Source organism: Chionomys nivalis, chromosome 9 (genome assembly GCF_950005125.1).
Source record: "Chionomys nivalis chromosome 9, mChiNiv1.1, whole genome shotgun sequence".
NCBI classification, from domain to species: domain Eukaryota; kingdom Metazoa; phylum Chordata; class Mammalia; order Rodentia; family Cricetidae; genus Chionomys; species Chionomys nivalis.
Genome location: NC_080094.1, coordinates 53,822,332 through 53,846,264, shown reverse-complemented (window position 1 = coordinate 53,846,264; position 23,933 = coordinate 53,822,332). Strand labels below are relative to the sequence as shown.

General features: G+C 40.5%; 1 protein-coding gene across 2 annotated transcripts in view; it reads right to left on the bottom strand.

Annotated features, from left to right (window-relative positions):
* Ttbk2 (tau tubulin kinase 2) overlaps window positions 1-23,933 on the bottom strand; it is a 117,754-nt gene that overhangs the window by 82,459 nt on the left and 11,362 nt on the right. The window contains exons 2-3 of one of the 2 annotated variants that reach the window (XM_057780314.1): window positions 8,761-8,896; window positions 346-493 (exon numbers count right to left, since the gene is read on the bottom strand). In XM_057780314.1, the coding sequence (XP_057636297.1) occupies window positions 346-493; window positions 8,761-8,829 (217 nt within the window). In that variant the 5' untranslated portion in view covers window positions 8,830-8,896. Of the gene's footprint in view, window positions 1-345; window positions 494-8,760; window positions 8,897-23,933 lie in introns of those variants that run through there. The other variant, XM_057780315.1, reaches the window with a different exon arrangement.

Genomic DNA, 23,933 nt, shown 5'->3' with positions numbered 1-23,933 from the left:
AAAGGCAAATGAAGAAATGTCTCAGAGGTATTTTATGATTGGTTCAAAGGAAGATTCAAAGGTTACCATAGCAGATTTAGGATAACACTTTCTAAAGTAGTGGGGTGACTCTAATTATCTATCTCTCATCCTTACCATGAAGAGGAATTAACCCCAAACCCCAATTACTCTTAACAATCGTATATTTCTATTACATAACAAAGCTTTTAACACAAACATACTCAGCATGTTTATACCTCACTGACACCAGAGCAGTCCATTAGTATAGAGAACTTAACAAGGGAAGATTAGAGCAATTAAGAACTGTCATACAAAACTTCACTGCATGTCATTCGACAAGCTTACCTTGCAGTTTCTTTAACACAGCAACCTCCATCTTCAGGACTTGCTTTGGCTGCTGAGCTGACTCCACCTTCAGTGCCACATTTTCCCTGGTGAGCATGTCCAAGGCATCGTAAATTTCTCCAAAGCCCCCACCCCCGATCTTTCTTAACTGTGCAGAAAACAAAACAAGAACACATTCAAAATTATGCAAAGATTCTAATTGGAAGCCAACTCACGTTTACATTTAGAAAACATGTAATTTTACTAGTCCTATTTTATAATAAATGATTTCGATATTGTTAAATTATTTATACAGCAAGAGGAAAACAATTGCTCGGAGATAATAACAACATTTCCTAGATTTGTCTACAGAAATAATTATTTCAGTTATGAACAATTATTAAAGGTCTACAGCTACTATCGAAATTGTCAAAAAAAACCCCCACAGTATCTAAAAGAATCAATTCCTATAAATACCATTCAATAGCCATATTAGTCAAATCTAAATTCATTTGCAGACTTTTTAATAAATGAAATCTTTTTGCCATTTAAAATCTTATATAGAACCAATCTGGTCTATAGGTAAGGAGGGGGGCTACAGAATGGGATAAGCAGCTAGCATCCAGTTCATTCTCCTCTCTGAGGCAAGACTAGCAGGATCCACACAACAAGCAAAGAGTGGTTCTACACGATCTCAGAGAGCAAACACTACTATACATCTACACTTCAAATAATAAGCTGTAATCAACTTAATTGCTTCCATCAAACACTTTTAATGCTAACTTAATTGGAGAACATCAGAATATTTGAGTATCATAAACAGGTTCTGAAAGCTAGTCACAATTAGACCTTGTAAAGGGCTCTGAAAATCTGGGGTGGGTGATATACTTTATGCAAGATGCAGCAAGAAACCAGTTCTCCACTTCCTGAAGCCATTTCTTCTTATAATATAAGCAAACATTTGGAACGTAATGCAAGGTAATGTATGGAGTCATTACTAAACACATGAGGCCCAAAATCCTAAACCTTCCAAGAAGCCCCTGCTCTTGTCATGCCCTGCTTACTCTCCACTGGCATTCTCACTGACGCCCTTATCTATGCTCTAGTCCTCCTTCCCTTTCTTCCTGTGGTGCACATCAGCTACATAGCCTGGTCTGAATTACACGCCCAGCCCCTTAGGTCAATTTATCATCTGAATTTCTATGAAAATTATTTGTTTACTTTTTCAATTAACAATTTTATCAGGCCATACCTTAGCTTATCACTGACTTAATTTTGTTGAGTAACTTTCTATTGTTCAGAGACAAAGTCTCTATTCTGCAGCCCTGGCTGTTCTGGAACTCACTATGTAGACCAGACTGGCCAAAAAGGCACCCCACACGATGCTGGGTAAACTGTATTTTCATCCAGGTTGGCCTCCAATAGTGATCTTGAACTCTTGATATTCCTGTCTGCACCACCCATGTGCTAGGATTACGGAAGTGCACAACACATCCAACTTCGTGTTGCTTAACTTCCCACAGCTGCTGTCCTGTCTCACTCAACAGAAGTAGGCTTCTTCTTTACACAGTGCTTAACAAATTCAAACTATATAATTACAGCTTATTTACAAAGGTTGTTTTGCGTGTTTAAGCCATAGTCATTTTAAATTTGTTTGGTGATAAGAAGGAGTCAGATAAGGAACTACAGGGTGAGCATGGGATAGAACCAGGTGCCAGGTCTATGCAGTGAAGGGTGCTGCTCTTTGCAGGGCTCTAGCTGGTACTTGTGATTCTTTGTATGCTGTCCACTAAATAAAACCTAATGTAAGTTTAAAAACTAAAACCAGGCAGTGGTGGTTCACGCCTCTAATCCCAGCACCCCAGAGGCAGAGGCAAGCAGATCTCTGCGAGTTCAAGGTTCCAGGACAGCCAGGGATACACAGAGAAACCCTGTCTCAAAAAACAAAACAAAAACTTAGCTGCTCTGAAAGAAAAGGCTGGGAGGGTACCTTAGCCTAGGTATTCAGGGACAAGCAGAACAACATAAGACTCTGCTTCAAAGCAAACAAACAAACAAAATATAGTAAGTACTAAGGGTATGTCTTTATTATTTTGATTGATGGCTTATTATTTGATATACAAAATAATTTCAAATAAATGAGAGAATTTTTTTTTAAATCTATATTGGGTCCTTAGTAGAACAGTAATTTGTTTAACCTTGACAAAACCTTTTAATATCTTCATTAGTTCTGAGGTAAAAACAAAGTCACAAGTAATACAGTATGCTAAAGGCACATACATTAAATATATCCACTACATTCTCTCTCATCCTTGTTTTTAAAAAAGATTTATTTATTTTTATTTATTTATTATGTATATATACAGTATGACTGCATGTATGCTTGCATACTGGAGGAGGACACCAGATCTCATTACAGATGGTTGTGACCTACCATGTGGTTGCTGGGACTTGAACTCAGGACCTCTGGAAGAGCAACCAGTGCTCTTAACCGCTGAGCCATCTGTTCAGCACCCATCCTCCTCCTCCTCTTTAATGTTAGGTACAGAAGATTTTCATATTGAACAAGGAATTGTGACCCTGACACTCCCCTGTGAGAAGTTAGGGTCTGGTAATATAGTTCAGTGGTAGAGGGTTTCTTGTCTAGGCATATATACAAAGCACTGTGTTCAATTTCCAGCACTGGCAAAAATTAAAAATAAAATTAAAGCTATAGGGTTTGTTTTCCCACTTTCTTAAATGTGTGTAGCTATTATGACCGATTAACCAACAGAAAAGAACAATGATAATATGCCTGCTCTGAAATCTTAAGCAGCCTGGTAGATTCTATATCTTGTCCCTAAAAAAGCAAACCAAATATAGAAAGTGTGGTTATCTTCAGAAGTCATAGGCACAGGAGATTCCAAACAAAATGAGCTACCAAAGTGGGAGAATGTGAGTGCTAACAAGCCCAAGGCATCAGGTCAGGGAGTAAAGAAGCCATACAGAAACAGAGTCTCTAGCACAACCAATCTTGCCAGAGCTAATGGCCAAGCCACCCAGGTAAACTTGTCCCTAATATGTGTGTGTGTGCGTGTGTGTGTGTGTGTGTATACACTCATGCAAGTGAAAGTGTATGCAGGTTAATAAGCTTGTGATTTTTGAGACAGGGTCTCTCACTGGGGACAGAGTTCACTGGTCAGGCTAGGTTGGCAGGCCAGTGAGCCCCACGGTGGCCTCCTGCCTTTGCCTCTACCTCTCAAGCACCACAGCACCCAGCAGATCCTCATCTGTGAGACAAGTACTTTAACAGCTGTAAATCTTCCCGGTCGAGTTTTTCTATATGGATGCTGAAGATCACTCAGGGCCCTCTCAATTGTGCGGCAAGCACTTTACTGAAAGAGCTTTCTCTTAAACCCTCATTCCTAATTCCTAATCTATAAAACTACAGGCAAAATAAGATGATTAACCTATGACTGTGGATATTAACACACCATGCGTGTGTGTGTGCACATAGATGCCATCCTTAACAATTACGAATTCTAGCAGGGCAGTCATTCCAGCACTCAGGAGGCAGAGGCCAGCTGATTTCTGAGTTTGAAGATAGCCTGGTCTACAGACTGAGTTCCAGGACAGTCAGAGCTACACAATAAAACCCTGTTTCGAAACAAAACAAAACAAAATAAAAACAATTTAAGAATCCTTACAAAATGCCATCCTCCTCCCAAATGTGGGGGACAAGTTCCACAACCCATCTGCTGTAGTTGTCAGGACAAAGGAGTCACCGAAGGCAGATCTTGTTTGGTATCCTCACCACAGAAGGCAGATTCTGTTTAGTATTCCTCACTGCTTTCTCCCTGTTTTCAAGATGCCAGGGGTTGAACCCAGAATCTTACAAATGCTAAACATTCTACCACAGAACAATTTTTTCTTTAAAAAACTTATTTTGTGGGGCTGGAGAGATGGCTCAGTGGTTAAGAGCACTGCCTACTCTTCCAAAGGTCCTGAGTTCAATTCCCAGCAACCACATGGTGGCTCACAACCATCTGTAATGAGGTCTGGTGCCCTCTTCTGGCCTGTAGGCATACACACAGATAGAATAGTGTATATATATAGTTTTTGAAAAAATTTATTTTGTGTGTATGTGTGCATGCAGTAGCCATGAAATATTTAGAGGTCAGAGGACAACCTGGAGAAGTTATCTCTGTTCTGTTCTGTCTCTTTTCTCTCCTTCACTGTCTGGGCATCGGGAATAGAATTCAGGATTTCAGGCTTGATGGCACATACCCTTAACCACTGAACTATCTGTCAGGCGTCTGAGCTACATTTCTTTCTTTTTTTTTTTAAAGTACCTGGAGGGACAGCCGTGAATGCTGGGAACCGAACTCATATTTTTGGTTGTGAGCCGAGCCTTTAATGGCTGAGCCATCCCTCCAGGCCCTGAGCTACATTTCTAATCGTGTTTGGTTTTTAAAGAAAGGGTCTCACTATGTAGCTCACTATGTAGGCTGGTCTTTTTGTTTGTTTTCTGAGACAGAGTCTCTCTACATAGGCCTGGCTGTCCCAGAGCTCCCTATATAAACCAGGCTGGCCTCTAATGCACTGAGATCCTCCTGCCTCTTGCCTCCCCAATGCTGGGATTAAAGGTGTGCACCACTACACCTGGCTGAGGCTGGTCCTGAACTCACAATACTCCTTCCCCAGGCTCCTGAGTGCTGATACTACTTGCCTGTGTCACCTCACCATGCTGTAACCTTATTTTATTGAAGAATAATCAATACTTATCGTAGTACTTTTTTTTTTTTTTTTTTTTTGAGACAGGGTTTCTCTGTGTCTCTGTGTAACAGTTCTGGCTGTTCTGGAACTCTGTAAAACTAGGCTGGCCTCAAACTCACAGAGATTGTCTGTAGTGGTGCAGGAGAATTGTCTGTATTCTGTCAATCATGTTTTAAATAAACGCTGATTGGCCAGACAGGAAGTATAGGTTGGTCAACCAGAAGGGAGTAGAGGCAGGGCGATGAGAACAGGAATTTTCTGGGAAGAAGGAAGCTCGTCCTCGCAGTCCAGCCCAGACCACCGAAGAAGCAAGATGTGACCTGTCCCGCTGAGAAAGGTACCAAATCATGTGGCTAACATAGATAAGAATAATGGGTTAATATAATGTACAAGAACTAATAAGTAGCCTGAGCTAATGGGCCAATGAGTTTATAATCTAATGTAGACTCTGTGTGGTTTTCTCTGGGTCTAAACGGCTGGGAAACTGGGCAGACAAAAACCCGGGCAAGCCGGGCCCTCATGTTACAAAATGGTGCCCAAAGCAAGCCCTAATGTTATACCTCTGTCTCCTGAGTGCTGGGATTAAAGGTGTGTGCCACCATACTTGACTGTAATAAAAACATTTAAAGCCACTGAAAAACTTTTTTTTTTTCCTTAAAGAGTCTCTATCCTGGGCTGGAGAGATGGCTCAGTGGTTGAGAGCACTGCCTGCTCTTCCAAAGGTCCTGAGTTCAATTCCCAGCAACCACATAATGGCTCACAACCATCTGTAATGAGGTCTGGTGCCCTCTTCTGGCCTGCAGGCATACATGCAGACAGAATACTGAGAATACTGTATACATAATAAATAAATAAATCTTAAAAGAAAAAGAGTCTCTATCCTATTAGTAGATTTAGAGAAATGCTAAAACAATTAAACCTGTTAGTATAAGAAAACTTTAGTTGACAAAACACTGAATAACATTAAAGATAATTATTAAAAACAAAAAATAAGTCCTTAAGTTGTCAGAGGATATATTCCAGTTCTAGGACAAGAAAGTCATTAAAAGACTGTTGGGGAGAGGCAGGGTATGTATCTCAGTGAAGGAGGGCTTGCCTAGCCAGTGGGAGGCCTACGGCCCCCAGCACTGGAGGACTGCTAGGAACTGGCGCACACCTAGAACTCCAGTATTTGGAAAGCTGCAGCGGAGACAGCAGGACCCAGCTGGGCTACACAGTGAGATCTTATTTCAAAACACCAAACATTGACATAAAACAAACTAAAGGCCTATTAGAACCTGTGGTGGTTTAAATAAAAATGGCCCCCAAAGGTTCATATATTTAAATGCTTGATTTCTAGTTGGTGGGAATGTCTGGGAAAGATTAGAGATAAGGCCTTGTTGGAGGAGGGGTGCCACAGACACAGGCTTCAAGGCTTCAAAAAGATCCCATCATTCCTAGTGCACACTCTGTCTCCTGCTTGTCAGTCTTGAGCGCTTGGTTTTTGGAATGGTAATGTATATTCTGTGCCATTGCATGTTCTAAGTATGTAATTTGCTTTTTGATTTTATAAGATGTTAAGAGATTGCCTTGAGTCTCAGAAGAGATTTGGACTTCAGACTTTAAAATGGTATTGAGACTATAAGAGAGTATGGGGACTAAATGCCTTTAGTTCAAATTCAAATGTGATAGTCTGAATGAGAATGCTCCCCATAGGTTCACAAGTTTGAATATCTGGTCTCTCTCTAGTTGGTGGAACTGTTTGAGAAGGATTTAGAGGTTTGGCCTTGTTGAAGGAGGTGGGGTATTTTAAGGTTTCAAAAGGCTCAATATACTCTCTCAGTGTGCTTCTCGCTGCCTGCCTGTGTATCACATCAAGATGTGGGATCTCAGCTGTCCTTGACACCATATTCTGTTGTCATCATGATCTCTAACCTTCTGAAACAGTAAGCCCAATTAAATGATTTCTTTTATAAGTTGCCTTGGTCATGGTAATTTATTTATCATACCAATAGAAAAGCAACTAAGACAGAACTCTGGAGGCTTCTTAATGGGTATCCCCTTAATCAGATGAAGACAATCTAAAAATCTCTAAGGATAATAACTACAATGGACTAAAACATATCACAATTTTTTTATTAGTATGCCTGTGTGTGTCCACACAGGCATGCACCGGCTATGTGCAGGCCAAGGTGCACATGTGTTAGTCAAAAGACAACTTCCAGGAGTCAATTCTCTCCTTCCACCATGTGGGAATCCTGGAACAGAGCTCGGGTCATCAAGCTTGGAGGCAAGTGCTTTTATTGACTGACTCATTTTGTTTCATTTATGTTTAGACGTTTATATTTTATGTATATGGTATTTTGCCTGCATGAATGTATATGTACCATGTGAGCATCAGAAGATGGCAGATGGCATCAGATCCTCTGAACTGGAGTTACAGACACTTGTGAGTCACTATGTGGGTGCTGGGAACTGAACCTGGGTCCTCTGCAAGAGCAGCAAGAGCTGTTGCCCACTGAGTCATCCCTCCAGCACCCGCTCCCTTCTGTGAGACAGTTTCACACTGTGACCCAGGCTGACCTGGGACCTACCAACAGTTCAGGATAGCTTCAAATTCAGTCTCCTCAGTACTGGGACTACAGGCGTAAGATATTACTTTGGACTAAATTAATACTTTTCCTTCTGTTTGTCTTCACTTTCTCTTTCTCTGTCTCTTTTCTCCCTCACCAACCTTTCCTCTGCCCTTTCCTTTCCGAAAGGTGCCTAACCACCCTGGTCGCTAAGTCCATGTAACAGAATCCATCACCTTGAATTTGATCCTGCTACTATCATAAAAAAAGTAAAAACTTTTATAAGTGAATAATTTTGAAAAATAAGTCCTTATCTTTCTTTATAGATACACACTGATGTAAGAACTATTCAAAATACTCTAGGAGAAGAAACAAGATTATATATCCTAACCAGAAACTAAGTATAGGCTAAGCACACAGCAATTTATCATATGTCTGTTTTTGTGTGCACTTAGAAGTTTTCTCTTTTCTTCTTTTCTTCCTCCTTCCCTCCTTGTTTTCTTTCTTTTTTTAAGACAGGGTTTCTCAGTGTAGTTCTGGTTGGCCTGGAACTCACTCTGTAGACCATGCTGGCCTGGAACTCACAGAGATCCATCTGTCTGAGATTAAAGGTACGTGTTACCACAACCAAACTAGAAGTTTTCTTAATAGTGTTGTAGAAGAAAAAGTGCAGTTTACTGCACTATCAAATTCTTTTTAATTTGTTCTTTCCTCAAGCACTTTTACTTATAATATTAGCTACAGAAAGTTAGAAAAATTTAGAACTTATGAAGCAAACTTAAGAATTAGAGCATAACCAAAACTTACTCATATGAATAAAAGTCAAGCTGGGCAGTGGTGGCTCACACCTTTAATCCCAGCACTCAGAAGGCAGAGGCAGGCGGGTCTCTGAATTTGAGGCAAGCCTGGTCTACAAAGTGAGTTCCAGGGCAGTCAGGGCTGTTACACACAAGAGAAACCCTGTCTCAAGAAAAAAAAATGAATAAAAATTAAAATACCTGTTTTAGGTGAATAAAAAACATAGGTATTAGTCCTTTAGAAATGTTAATTCTATCAGCATACCAAAACATACCACCCCATATGCTTGCCACCTCCATCCCCCACTTTCCTGTCTCCATTCTATACTCACCACTTTCCATCGTTCTTTGACCAAGATTCCAACACTGAGGATGTCTGGCTGCTCTCCTCCCCCACTCATTGCAAAACACTGATGTGGTATAACAGCTACACAGACATCTAGCTCCCAAGGGTGGTTTCCATTTAATCTAAAACAAAAGAAAAAAAAAAAGCAGCAGCAGAGCTAATTAACACACAAATAACATTCTCATCTCAAGAAGTCTATTGATCCTATACACTAATTATGTTGCTTCCTCAGAAGGGTAGGGGATCCCTATATCTACATTCCAAAAACTGTGTAACATACATGATCTTTCCAGTACAGCGGACCAGCCGTCACAAAGACACAGTGCACATAGTTACATAACAGAAGGAACATGATGGTCAGTGGCCGTTGACCCAGACGGCCAGTACCCTGAGTACACACACTGCCAGAGAAAAAGACAAAGTAGCCATTTACAACACGCTACAGTTTCAAACCTAGGGCCCTGTGCATGTTAGACAAGGCCTTACCACTAAGCTATATCCTTAGCCTTCTTTTTACTTTTTTGAGACAGGGTCTCAAAATGTTCAGACCTGTCTTGAACTCACTCTGTAACCCAAGATGGCTTGGAACTTGTGGTTCTCCTGCTCAGCTCAACTGTATCACAGGCATATGCTACCAGACTTGGCAATAGCTTGCAGTTTAACAGATTTAGAATACAATTTAATATCATCAGAGCTAATTAACATTTAATATTTTATTACATTCATTTATTTTACACTCATGTGTCTGTGTGTGTGTGATGTGTGTGTGTGTTGATACATGTTCAAGCGAGGCTGATAACTTGCAGTAGTGACGTCTGTCCTCTTACCATGTGGGTGCTGGTGACTGAACTCAGTTGCCAGGACTGGCAGTTAGCACCTTTAACTGCTAAGTGATCTCACCGAAATCTAAATTTGAAGATGCACTTCAAATGCACAGAGATTCATTATGTAGGCAAAAAAGACTGTGACAAAATGCTAGCATGATACTGTTTAAAAGAAAAACAGTAAAAGAATAGTATACCTGTAGAAAATAAAGAGCATACTCCATGAATAAGAGAGAAAAATATTAGAGTGACTTTTTAATGTGTTGCAGGCGTGGAGGCCAGAAAACAACCTTGGATGTCATCCTCAGTGTGATGGCTAGTTTTTTGTCAACCTGACACAAGATCGAGTCATCAAAAAGGAAGAAGCCTCAATTGAGAAAATGCCTCCATAAGACCTAGTTAGTTGTAGGCAAGCTTATAGGCATTTTCTTATTCCATGATTGATGGGGAGGGCCCAGCCCATTGTGGGTAGTGTTATCCCTTGGCCGGTGGTCCTGGATAAGAAAGCAGGCTGAGCAAGCAATGAGGAGCAAGAGGTAAACAACACTCCTCCATGTCCTCTGTATCAACCCCTAGCTCTAGATTCCTGCCCTGCTTGAGTTGCTGCCTGACTTCCTTTGGTAATGAACAGTGATGTGGAAGCATAAACTAAATAAGCCCTGTCCTCCCCATATGGCTGTGGTCATGGTGTTTCATCACAGCAACAGTAACCCTAACTAAGACACTCAGGAACATCACCTTTGAGACAGTCTTCCACTGGCCTGGAACTCACTGATTAGGCTAGACTAGCTGGCCAGCAAGCCCCATTCTTGTTTCTGACTTCCCAGTGGTGGGGATACAAGGAAAGAACCATACACTCAGCATTTTTATGTGGGGTCTGGTTATCAAACAAAGGACCTATGTTTAAGAGGCAGTACTTTACTAGTTGAAATGTCTTCCTAATTCAAATACTGTTAACAGAAAGATTAGATAAAGAAACAAGTTTAATGTGCTGCCTTCTGTGTAAAAGGGAGGCAAATGTTGAGTAGATTAAACTAATTGCTTTTATTTAAAAGAGAAAAAGAAAATGGAAGTCCAAAAGCAATGAAATGATTCTTCATAACTATAGGCAGACTTTGAGTAAAGGGCCGGAAAGCAGACATATACTGTCAGTCACTCAACTCTGCCCAGACAACACCAAAGACAACCTTCAGCTACCTATCAAGTACAAGGCTAATGGCTACATGAGGATCTGTCCAGACTCTGAAAGACAGTTTCTCTCATATGTGGTTTGATTTTTATTTATTTGTTTGTTTGGTGTGTGTGTGTGTGTTTTCATTTCCTAGCACCCAAATGGCAGCTAATAATCATCTGTAATTCCAGCTCCAGGGAATCTGATGCGCTCTTCTGGCCTCAAAAAGTAAAGCTGGGCCGGGCGGTGGTGGCGCACGCCTTTAATCCCAGCACTCGGGAGGCAGAGGCAGGCGGATCTCTGTGAGTTCGAGACCAGCCTGGTCTACAAGAGCTAGTTCCAGGACAGGCTCCAAAACCACAGAGAAACCCTGTCTCGAAAAACCAAAAAAAAAAAAAAAAAAAAGTAAAGCTGGGCAGTAGGGGCACACACCTTTAATCCCAGTACTTGGGAGACAGAGGCTGGTGGATCTCTGTGAGTTCAAGGCCAGCCTGGTTTACAGAGCAAGTTGCAGGACAGGCTCAAAGCTACAGAGAAACCCTGTCTTGAAAAACAAACAAACAAGAAAAAGAAAGTAAAAAGAACTTGGAGGTAATGAAGACCTTACAAGTTTTCCAAAAGACATCCGGTCAAAAACAATAATCGACTTGATCTTTGGGCCAGCAAGATGACTTTGTAGTTACAGTCAGGCCCAATGACTTGAGTTGGATTGCCAGGACTGACGTGGTAGAAGGGGAAAACTGACTCCTGCCAGTTGTCCTCTGACTACCACACCCGGGCAGCAGCACATGTGCACATCCCACTAATAAATCAATGTAACTGAAAAAAACTTAACATCCATTTCTAGCAATCCCCTCTCAGGATTCCTAAGTATAAGCAATACCAACCTATTTCCTACTTCTCTTCTTAGCCAAGAGTGAGTCTCTTTCAATAGGCACTTGATCTTACTGGTTTTACAATTCTGAGAGAGGGAAAAAGATCCAGTTTGAGGTAAAAAGTTAATTAACAAATATACTTAACACTGAATTGTTTACTTCAAAATGCTTAAGGCAAATATGTATACTTTACCATAACAAAAAGTAAAGTTTAACTAGAGAATGGTGGTACACACCCATAATCCCAGAACTTGGAAGGCAGAGGCAGAGAATCAGGAAGTCAAGGCCTTCCACACCTATGAGTTCGAGGACAACCTCTATATAAAAAAAGTCCACAAATTTACATTTTAAATGAGATTATTAGATAATACTATAGAGAACAATTTCTATTACCTCATGGAATAAAATGGTATTGCCAGCAGAGTTCTTCAAAACTTGGAAATTACTAATTATTTAAATTAATCTAAGAATACCCACTTACAAAAAAGCAGAAAACCTGGAATCCTTAAATGATAACCAAACCAAATGAAGCAGCTTTTTTGCTTATTTTGTTTTGTTTGTTTGTTTGTTTGGTTGGTTTTTCGAGACAGGGTTTCACCGTCTAGTCCCGCCTGTCCTGGAACTCACTCTGTAGATCAGGCTGTCCTCAAATGCACAGAGATCTGCCTGTCTCACCTCCAAGTGCTGGGATTAAAGGTGTGTGCCACCAGGATCTGGCCATGAAGAGACTTCTAAAATAGCTCCCAATTATCTCTACCTCCAGCCTTTGATCACTTCCCTCCCTTGAGGGCTTGGCTGGATCTAGTTTCTTGCCTCTAATTTAAAAGAACGTAGCCAAAGTGAGGAAAGAGAATTCCTCGCTGTCTCTCCCTGTTTGCTTGCCACCGTGCAGCATCCGCCTATAACTCCATGGGAAGGACCACCTGGCAGAGAATGAAAGCAGCTTCTGTAAAAAGCAGGTATCACTACTAGCAAGAAACAGAACCTTCTATCAGCCATCAGAACAAATTTGGATCCTTCCCCTGCCTTATCCCATGATGGTTGCAGCCTACCCTGACTACCTCACATAACACATTCTGAATGTGTTCCCACTTGGATTATACTCAAAATGGTGACCCACAGACACTGTGAGATCAATGTTTTGTTTGGTTTTGGTTTTTCAAGATAAATGGGTTGTTTTTTTTTGTTTGTTTGTTTTTGATTTTTTTAAGACAGGTTTTCTCTGTAGCTTTGAAGCATGTCCTAGAACTAGTTCTTGTAGACCAGGCTGGCCTCGAACTCACAGAGATCCACCTGTCTCTCTGCCTCCCAAGTGCTAGGATTAAAGGTGTGTGTCATCACTGCCTGGCTGAGATAAATGTTTTAAAACACCAAATCCTGAAATGAGCACTATAACACACATCCGATGGCTGAGACAGGAGGACCTTGAAGGCCAAATACAAAGTCAGACTATCTCCAGTTACAATCTGCCAAGCTTCAATTATATATTTCTCAGAATGCATGATTACAGGTTCCTTTTCAATTCTACATCACAGATAGCTGAAAAACTATATAGCATGGCTATAAAACCAATAGTCAATAACTATGTAAGACTAACACCATGAAGACAAGTCAGAGCAATAGCATTATTTTCAAGAGAATTATTAAATAAATTCCTTTCTGGAAAAGTCTCTTGTTTGGTTTTTTTTTTGAGACAAGTTCTCTCTACATAGTCCTGGAACTCACTATACAACCCAGGTCATCCAGGTACTCACAGAGACCCACCAGTCTCTGCCTCCTGAGTGCTGGGATCAAAGGCGTGCACCACCACCTCCAGCTCTGGCAGTAGTCTTAATGACCTAAAATAGTGAGCAAATCTCATGGTAATAAATTCTGACAGTAACGCTAAATCTGGACATGTTGACAAAACAGACCCAAAGAGGATCAAAATATGGACAGAACATGCTAAATGAAGATCAACTTGTAAAAGAAAATGTGGTTTAAAAATCTTTTGAAACATTTGCTAGATAGCAAATGATTGAGGGCAACAGCAAATTAATAAATAAATACTGACAGTATCCATCCTAGACTGCAAAGTTCTTTCAGATGAAGGTCACATCACAGACCTCTCATCTTCTCAATAACCAAATCATGAACCTGCAGTGAAATCATAGGCACTTGGAGCTCAAAGTAAGACCTGCATGTGATTCTAGTCACACAGGTTCACCTATGTTACCTAAGAACAAGTAAAACAAAGTAAGAGGTGCAAAGGGGAAACATTCAGAAAAAAAATCTAAGAATGTAAATAATCACCTGTTAATCCCAGTGTTGGGAGGGACATACAGATAATACCTAGAGCCCACTGGCCAGTCAACCTAATCCACCAATGAGCGTCTCAGAACAAAGTGCAAGCTGGTGAACATACAGAGTAAGAGATTTGAGTCTTCGGTGCTAAATGGCATGTTCATATTATACCTCTCCCCTCAAGATCTAAGGATCTTCATGGAAGGAGGGCAGAAACTGTAGGAGAAACTTTTTCTAGACAAAACAGGACAGTTGCATATATGAACTCAGAGATTTTGACAGCATGTGCAAGACCTGTGTAAGCTAACACCAGACAAAATTCAGCCTGGATGGGGTACAGGAAGTCCCATCCAAGCTGAGAGGCTGTTGAAATCTGATGGCTTCTGGGAGAGGGAGAGTCAGTCAGTTTTCTTTAATGGTAGGACCCCTGATAAATCAACCACCTCCAGAGCAGGCCCCAACACCAAGAACAGTCAGCCAACACAAACTGAACTCTGCAGATTTGAGAGAGAAAAAAATGGGAGCAGGGAGAGAAAGGAAGGGAGGGAGAGAAAGACAGAACATGAAGTTGGGTGGGTAGGTAGGTGGGAGAAATTGGGGGATATGATTAATATGATCAAAGTATATTAAATTCTCAAAACTTAATAAGAACGTTATTTTAAAATACTAAGGTTGGGCCAAGCAGTGGTGGCGTACACCTTTAATCCCAGCACTTGGGAAGCAGGGGCAGGAGAATTTCTGTGAGTTTGAGGCAAGCCTGATCTACAGAGCAAGTTCCACACAAAACAAAAACCCACACAAACCCAAAAATATTAAGGTAGGAAACAATATAAGACGACACTCAATGATGGCTTCCATACCCACATACATATACACGTATGTATACCTGCATGAATACATGCACACACCCAAACAAACACATACATACTACACATATACAATCAAAAGAAAGGAGGAGGAGGGAGGGGAGAGGGAAGAGGGGAGGAGGAGGAAAAAGAAGAAACAAAGTATAAATCAAGGTTAGGGATACAGTTCAGTGATACAGCTCATTTTCCCAGAATATATAAAGCCCTCAGATTGATCCACAGCACCACAAAAACACAAACTAAACCAAATAAAATGAAGAGTGTCATGGTTTGAATGTGAAATGTCATCACAGATTCATGTCTCTTGGTACCCAGATGGTGATATTTTGAGAGGTTGTAGAACCCAATGGGAATGGGGCTCAGTTCGAGGAAGTGGCTCTCTTTGGGCATGGTCCTTTTCTAAAAACTGGCAATAGCCAGATATAGTGGCACACGCCTTTTATCCCAGCACTGGAGAGGCAGAGGCAAGCCTGGTCTACAAAGTGAGTTTCAAGATAGGCTCCAAAGCTACACAGAGAAACACTGTCTCGAAAAACCAATATAAATAAATAAATAGATCTCACAGAAAGACACACATATGGCTAATGTGTGTATTTTAAAGTGTTCAGCATCCTTAGACATTAGGAAAGGCAAATTAAACTCCTCTGAGATTCTATCTCACCCCAGTCAGAAAACTACCAAGCAAACAAATGACAATAGATGTCAAAGAGTTTGTGAGAACAGGGGACCTTCATTCCCTGCTGCTAGCGTGTAAATATAAACTATTGAAATCAGTGTGGAGGTTTTACAAAAATCTGAAAATAGAATTCACACAGCACCCAGCTAAACTACTTCAGGGCATATACTCTACTTGCACATCCATGTTTACTGCTGCTCTGTTTACAACAGCAAGGAATGGAGTCAGCCTAGATACACATCAAGAGATGAATGAGTAATAAAACATGGTACATAGACACAATGGAATTCTATTCATTCACAAAGAAAATAAATTATTAAATTTGTAGGAAAACAGATGGACCTGGAAAATATTATATTCTCTCTTACATGTGGATCCTGGTCTTTAATGTTTACATGCATGTTCACGTAGGACTGAGTGTGTGTACAGACCAGTAAACCAGAAGAGCCCATGAAGACGGAAAACGGAAGCTTTAAGGCAGTGAGTGGGAAAGGCAATAGGACATGTGATAGGAAGGTAAAAGGAAGAATGGAGGAAGGCTGTAGAAATGGAAAACGGGAGACAGGGAGATGGGGAGTAAGCAAGTATATGTGTGGGGTAAATCAACTATACACAAAAATGCCATTTTAACAAAAGTATCATTTTAGAGACTTAAACAATAAAACTAAAACTGAGAATGCTGGTTTATGTCTGTAAACCACAATCCAGAGTCTAAGTCATAAGGCAAGAGGATTATCATGAGTTCCAGGGAAGTCTGGACTATATACAGTGAGATCCTATCACAAAAAGTTCCCTCTCCCATCAAAAGAAAATAGGCTAATTACATAGATTTCACTCTGTTTTGAGAAGGCTGGGGAGTATCCATCCATCTGTGAATGACTTCAGAGCAAGAACTCGGTTAGGAGACTATTATTATTTATACAGACTGAAGTGATAAATTTCTATACACTAGATGAAAGCAAGATAATTTACTAATTATACAAAATGATTTTATAAGAGTCTTATGTAATTTATATAAGACTTTACTCTTTAGCAGAAAAATATCAAAACTTATTTTTAACTAATGTTAATGTCAATGAATATAATGTTAAATGATTCATTAGGAAAAGTCTATGATGCATTTAAAGATGAGGAAACATACTTAAAGCTATATTTGGGTATATACATAATTTATTTATTTCTAGTGTGAGTGGGAACTATGACTCCTCTTTGTTTGAAATTTAAATACACCCACCTTACCACTTCTAATCCTGGCCACAACAAACTAGAAGGAACCAGATTTACCTTACTAACCAACTATAAAAGCATACAAAATATATAAAATGGAGGGTTTCAAAAATCAGACAACAGGCAGCAAACAGAGATGTGGGAGAAAAGATGAGTAAGTGAAGGAAGCTCCACCACCCCAGATCATGCCTGGAGAGCACTCTGAGCGAGCACAGGGATGGAGAGCAGACAGCAAGCTCAGAAGCTCTAGAGTCCCTCTGTGAGGCTTTGACTGAATCAGTGCATGTTATAATGTGAGTTAAAGGACAAACCCACTGGAAAGAGGCAGGCGAATATCTCCACATCTCACACAGGACAATGAATGGAAACTATTTTCTTTTTCTTTTTTTTGGTTCCCCCCTTTCTTTTTCCTTTCTTTCTTTCATTTTTTCTTTCTTTTTTTTTTTTTTTTTTTTTTTTGAGACAGAGTCTCTCTGTGTAACTTTGGAGCCTGTCCTGGAACTCACTCTGTAGACCAGGCTGGCTTCAAACTCACAAAGATCTACCTGCCTCTGCCTCCCGAGTGCTGGGATTAAAGGCATGTGCCACCAATGCCCAGCGATGAAACTATTTTCAAACAACTGCATCCCAAAATAAAATTCACAATTATTTTTAAAAAATTTTGGAGAAGAAGACAGAATATAGCAACATAAAATCACAATGTCTGGTATTCACTCAAAAACTGCCAGGGATATAAACAAAAAGAAATACCAACCAAACTGAACAAGTACACATAAAATTGGTGGATAACAATTTTAAAACAGCTGTTATAGATACATTGACTGTTTTACAAAATAAAGAAAAGCACAGATATAAAAGACATGTAAATGGATGGATGAATGAATGCATGTCTAAGGATAAAAGGTATATATCTGATATAATAAGCGTATCAGAAAGGCACCATTCTCATGCTACCAAGCCTTGCTCTGGTCTACAGTTCCTGTACTAGCCCAGCATAGCAGGCCAGAATCTCACCTCAGATACACAACCAAGGGAAGAAGGGAAGTTCACATGCTGTGATCATACAAAAAAAAAAAAAAAGAAAGAAAGAAAGAAAGAAAGAAAAAGCCAGGACAGTATGCTTCCCCCCAAATCCACTAATCTATAAAATGTTCTCCAATGAGAATCATCTAGGTGAACCCCAGAACACAAAATTTAAAAAAACAATCATAGACTTGAAAGTAAAGTAGAGCACGGAACAACTCATGCACAGAATATGAGAGAGAGAGGAGAGAGAGAGAGAAAGAGAGAGAGAGAGAGACTGTGAAACTGACCCACAATGAAAGGAACATAAGGAACTTTGAGACACCATGAAAAGAGGCATAGAAAGAGAAGAATCTGGTAGATGGCACAGACAACATCATCAACAGGATCACAGAAGAAAACAAGTTAAGGGAAGACATCTCCATGCAGACACAAGGAGCAGGACCAGAAAATAAACTCCCCACAGCATATTATAATTAAACACTAACTATGCAGAACAAAGAGAAGGCACTGAAATCTACAAAAAAATAAAAAAACACAAGTCATTTATAAAGGGAAACCCACCATAATAACAGCTGAATTCTCAATGGAAACTTTAAAAGCCAGGAGATTCTGGAGTAATGTACTTGAAGTTCTATAAAACAATGGGTGCCAACCTCAGCTACTGTACACAGCAAAACTATCTGCTATTGCTGGAGGAGAAAGAAAAACTCTTCATGGTATCAACAGGCTACAACCATTCACGTCCACCAAATCAGCCCAAAGAGACTCCCAGAAGCAATACCTCAGACTGGGAAGAAAAGCAAGCATAGCCAAGACTGTAGAAAGAAAACAAATAAAGCTATAGTCACTGGAACACAAATAGGACTAAGACCACAAATAGAAAAAAAAAACAACATAAATGCCCCTCGACCGAAGAATGGATAAGAAAAACATGGTACATTTACACAATGGAGTACTACACAGCAGAATAAAATAATGACATCTTGAATTTTGCAGGAAAATGGATGGAGCTAGAAAACATTATTTTGAGTGAGGTAACCCATACACAGAAAGACAATTACCACATGTACTCACTCACTCATAGGTGGTTTTTAAACATAAAGCAAAGAAAACCAGCCTACAAACCACAATCCCAGAGAACTTAGACGACAATGAGGACCCTAAGAGAGACTTACATAGATCTAATCTACATGGGAAGTAGAAAAAGACAAGATCTCTTGAGTAAATTAGGAGCATGGGGAACTTGGGGGAGGGTTGAAGTGGGGAGGGGAGAGGCAAGGAGGGGAGCAGAGAAAAATGTGGAGCTCAATAAAAGTCAATAAAAAAAGAAAACACAAAAAAATAGAAAAAAAGAACATTGCTGGGCAGTGGTGGCGTACGCCTTTAATCCCAGCACTCAGGAGGCAGGGGCAGGCTGATCTCTGTGAGTTTGAGGCCAGTCTGGTCTTCAGAGTGAGTTCCAGGACAGGCCCCAAAGCCACAGAGAAACCCTGTCTCGAAAAGTCAATAAATATTAAAAAAGAAAAAACAACAAACCAACAGCACACAGATTTCATAATTCATTAGTGGCCTCAATTCCCCTGCCCGGTCAAAAGACATAGGATAGGTTAATATGTATTAAGAAACAAAATCCATCTTTGTGTTGTCAACAAGAAACTCATCCTACTTTAAAAGACAGGTACCACCTTAAAAAGAAAGGATGGAGTCTTAATGGTGGTAGTGCATACCTTTAATCCCAGCACTCGGGAGGCAGAGGCAGGCGGATCTCTGTGAGTTTGAGGTCAGCCTGGTCTACAAGAGCTAGTTCCAGGACAGTTAGGGATGTTACATAGAGAAACCCTGTCTCAAAAAACCAGACTCGCGCGCGCATGCGCGCGCGAGAGAGACTTCATTCTAATCAAAGAAACAATTAACCACGAAAAGATTACACCCCAAACATATATGTATCAAAATCTACCGCACTCATTTCCAATGAAAGCATACTACTGGACTTAAAGACACAGACTCCAAACCAGATGATAACAGGCGATTGCAATGCCTCACTTTCTCCAAAAGACAGATCAAATGAAAAATAGAGAAGCATCAGAACTGCATGACATCACACACCAAATGTACCTAACAAATTTATAGAATATCCCAACCCAAACCCAAAGAATGTATATTCTATTCAGCAGCCCACGGAAGTATCTCTAAAATAGACCAATAGTGGGACACAAAACAAATCTTAACTCAGAAAACGGAAAGGACTCCATATCATGACCATAATGTAATAAAGCTCAAATCAACAGTAAACAAGCACAGAAACTCATGGAAATTAAACAATACATTACCAAATAAATGATGAATGAGTCAAATAAGAAATCAAGAAACCAATCAAATTTCTAGAATTAACTGAAAATGAAACCATACCAAAGAAATATCCCTCTGGGACACACTAAAAACAGTTCTAAGAAGGAAATTTAGAGCTCTAATCTCTTACAATAAAAAGTAAGACAATGCAAATAAACGACTTAATGACGCAACTCACGAATTTGCAAAAACAAGAACAAACCAAACCCAAATCTAGTAGATGGCAAGAAACAACCAAAATTAAAGACAAAAATTAATGAAACAGAAACAAACAAAAAACAATATCAAGAATCAAGAAATATCACACACGCCGGGCGGTGGTGGCGCACGCCTTTAATCCCAGCACTTGGGAGGTAGAGGCAGGCGGATCTCTGTGAGTTCGAGACCAGCCTGGTCTACAAGAGCTAGTTCCAGGACAGGCTCCAAAACCACAGAGAAACCCTGTCTCGAAAAACAAAAAACAAAAAAAAAAAAAAAAGGAAATATCACACACACTTTTAATCCCAGCATTCGGAAGGCAGAGGCAGGCGGATCTCTTTGAGTTTGAGGCCTCAAAGCTAAAGAGAAACCCTGTATTAAACCCCTTTTTAGAATCAACAAACAAATCTCAGAGTTGGTTTATTATAGAGATAGTTACTATAGTTGGTTACTACAGTTGGTTTTAATGTCAACTTGTCAGGCATTAGAAACATCTGTGTATGGAGTCTCACCTGAAGAATAGTGAGCTTTAAACTATAGAAAAGGGACTATCCAGAGGGAAATGAATGTAGAAGTGGGGGCAAATGAAAAACATAGAGGAAAAAAATAAAATGAACAAAGCCTTAGGGTGCTGGGGGTAACACTGAAGGGCTAACAATCTAATCATAACCCAGGAAAAACATTGAAGATCATTTATCCTTTATTTATTTCTGCAATTCTGTCTATTCCATTTTCAGTTACTGAAAACTTAAGTTTCTCTCTCTTTCACTCTCTCACACACACTCTTTTGCTGTAGAATAATCCTCTTGTACACTGTAAAGATTGTCACTCGAATTGATTTAATAAAACTGATTGTTCAGTAGCCAGGCAGGAAGAATAGTGGGGTGACCAAACTAAGGATGATGGGAAGAAGAAGATCAGAATCAGGAGTTGCCAGCAGACAGAGAGAAGGTGAGAATGCTGTACTGTAAAAAGGTACCAAGCCAAGTGGTTAATTTAGGTGTAAGAGTTAGCTGGTAACAAGCCTGAGCTATCAGTCAAGCATTTATATCTTATAGTAAGCCCCTGAGTCAATTATTTGGGAAGTGGCTGCTGGGTATTTGGGAACAGGTGGGCAGGAAAGAAACTTCAACTACATTTTTTGGTTTTGACAGAGTGTTTTTGAGTTTCTTTGTGTTGCCCTGGAACTCACTCTGTAGACCAGGCTGTCCTCAAACTCACAGAGATGGCCTGCCCTTGCCTCCTGAGTACTGGGATTAAAGGCATGCTCCACCACCAGCAACAATTTCTTTCCATTTTTTAATCATTAATTTTACCTCAATTGGGTCCAAAGAAATGGGGAGAGAGGATGAGAAGCAGAAGCAAATGTCTGAGAAATTTTCCAAATTTGATAAGAACTAACTATACCACACATCACCTATTTTTGTCTGTTTGTTTTTTATTTTTTGTTTTTTATGACAGGGCTTCTCTGTAGCTTTGGAGCCAGCCTATCCTAAAACTAGCTCTTATAGACCAGGCTGGCCTCGAACTCACAGACATCTGCCTGCCTCTGCCTCCCGAGAGCTGGTATTAAAGGCGTGCGCCACCACCCGGCTTACATCACCTTTTTTATTTTTTTGCTTTTTGAGACAGGGTTTCTCCGTGTAGCTCTGGCTATTCTGGAACTAGTTCTGTAGACCATGCTGGCCTCAAACTCACAAAGACCCACCTGCCTCTCCTCCTGAGTGCTGGGATTAAAGTTGGGAGCCACCACTGCCGGGCTCACATCACCTATTATTAAAGTGTAAGACCCCACACTTTCCAGTTCGTCATGATATGCTGTAGTGAGAGATTCCACAGAGCCACTGCATCTGGCTTGAATTCTGGAGTGATAACACCTAGGCTTTTAACTACCCTTTGTTTAAAGTCAGTGATTCTCAGCTGAGTTCTTCTGAAGGAGTTTCAGAGCCTTTGCAAAACTTAGTCTTAAAGAGGACCTGGCAAACCAGGAGTTCTCATGGCTGAGAACTGCTTAGGCAAACAGTTTCTTCAAACAGTTCCCAATAAGAGGTTTTGGTATTCAGAAATTGGTTTGCTAAAGGTTTTTATTTTGGGGTGTGTGTGTGTGTGTGTAACAATAAAAGAGGCTTTTGCAAAACCATAGCTTTCAGTCCATCAGAGGCTTAACCTCTTTGGTGCAGAGTGTCTAAAATTCATCTTGCAATGAACCTTTGCCTTCAATAGACCCTTGCAAAACAGAACACTGAAAATATGTTATAAAAGTTGAAGATTGTTTTGTGTGCATTTGTGTGTTCAGGTGCACATGTGTGCTCAAACATACTGAAGCCAGAGAACAAACTTGTGTGTCTCATCAGATGTTATCCACTTTATTTTATATATTCTGTCATGTGAGCCTGGCAACCTGAAGTCAATCCCTAGGACCCATAAAAGATAGGACAGTCAACTCCACAAAGTTGTCTTCTGACATTCATACTCTGTTGCATGAGCACCCCACACATAAAACAACTAAAAAAAATAATAATTTCTAAATTGCTATGTAAAATGGAGCCCATTAGAGGGGAAAAAGAGGGATCAAGGAAGAGGGGCATAGGAAATAATAGAACACACATGATATGAAAGTAGAAGAGGAGCCGGGCGATGGTGGCGCACGCCTTTAATCCCAGCACTCGGGAGGCAGAGGCAGGCGGATCTCTGGGAGTTCGAGACCAGCCTGGTCTACAAGAGCTAGTTCCAGGACAGGCTCCAAAGCTACAGAGAAACCCTGTCTCGAAAAACCAAAAAGAAAAAAAAAAGAAAGTAGAAGAGGAAACAGTGGAGGTGGAAGGGTGTAGATGTTCTGAAGTCATTGAAAAGATACTATTTTCTAAAGCTGTTTCAAGATGTGCTGGCTAATTTTGTCTATTTGGTTGGACTAAGAAGCACCTAGGAAGTTAGCAGAGCACAACTCTTGAGTGTGACTGTGACAGCATTTCCAAGCAGGATGACGGGGGAATGTAGAGAACATCAACCCACTGGGGAGAACATGGATGAAATAAAAGGGGAACCAAAAGCAAGTCCTCCAAAGTACAGGCATTATCTCTCTACTTCCTGGCCACCAGGATGTGAGCTCAGCTCTATCAAATCTCTCTGCCATAATAACCATGGGGCAAAACAAGCCATTACTCCCTTACGTTGTTTCTGTCAATTATTCTGCCACAACGATGAAATGTGCAGCACTGAAAACTGAAAGCAGGGTTGTTCTTACTGACCGTATGGTTTAGAATCCTTTGGAACTGTTTTGTGGGGGAATCTGGAAAACCAGGCTAGAGAAGGCCAATAATGAATGCTTTAAGTAGAGCTTGATAGGTGGTTTTGATAGGTCACACCAGCATGTTAACAGGAATGAAGACAAAATAGACTATGGCAAAGGTTCTCAACCTGTGGGTCACGACTGTTACGATTTTAGCCAACCAACATGGCTGGCACTTCTGGGTTCCAGGACCAGGCATGCAAAAACACTTAGCCACCCTGGGGACCTTAAAAGGCCCTACATGACCCAGTGCAGCATGGTTGCATCACCTATGTATGACGAGGCTATGTAAGCCCTTGTGCGCATTTGTGAGCTCCATCATCCCCTGTGTGCATGAGCTAGGCAGCCTTTAAAAGCTGGACATGCCATCTTCAG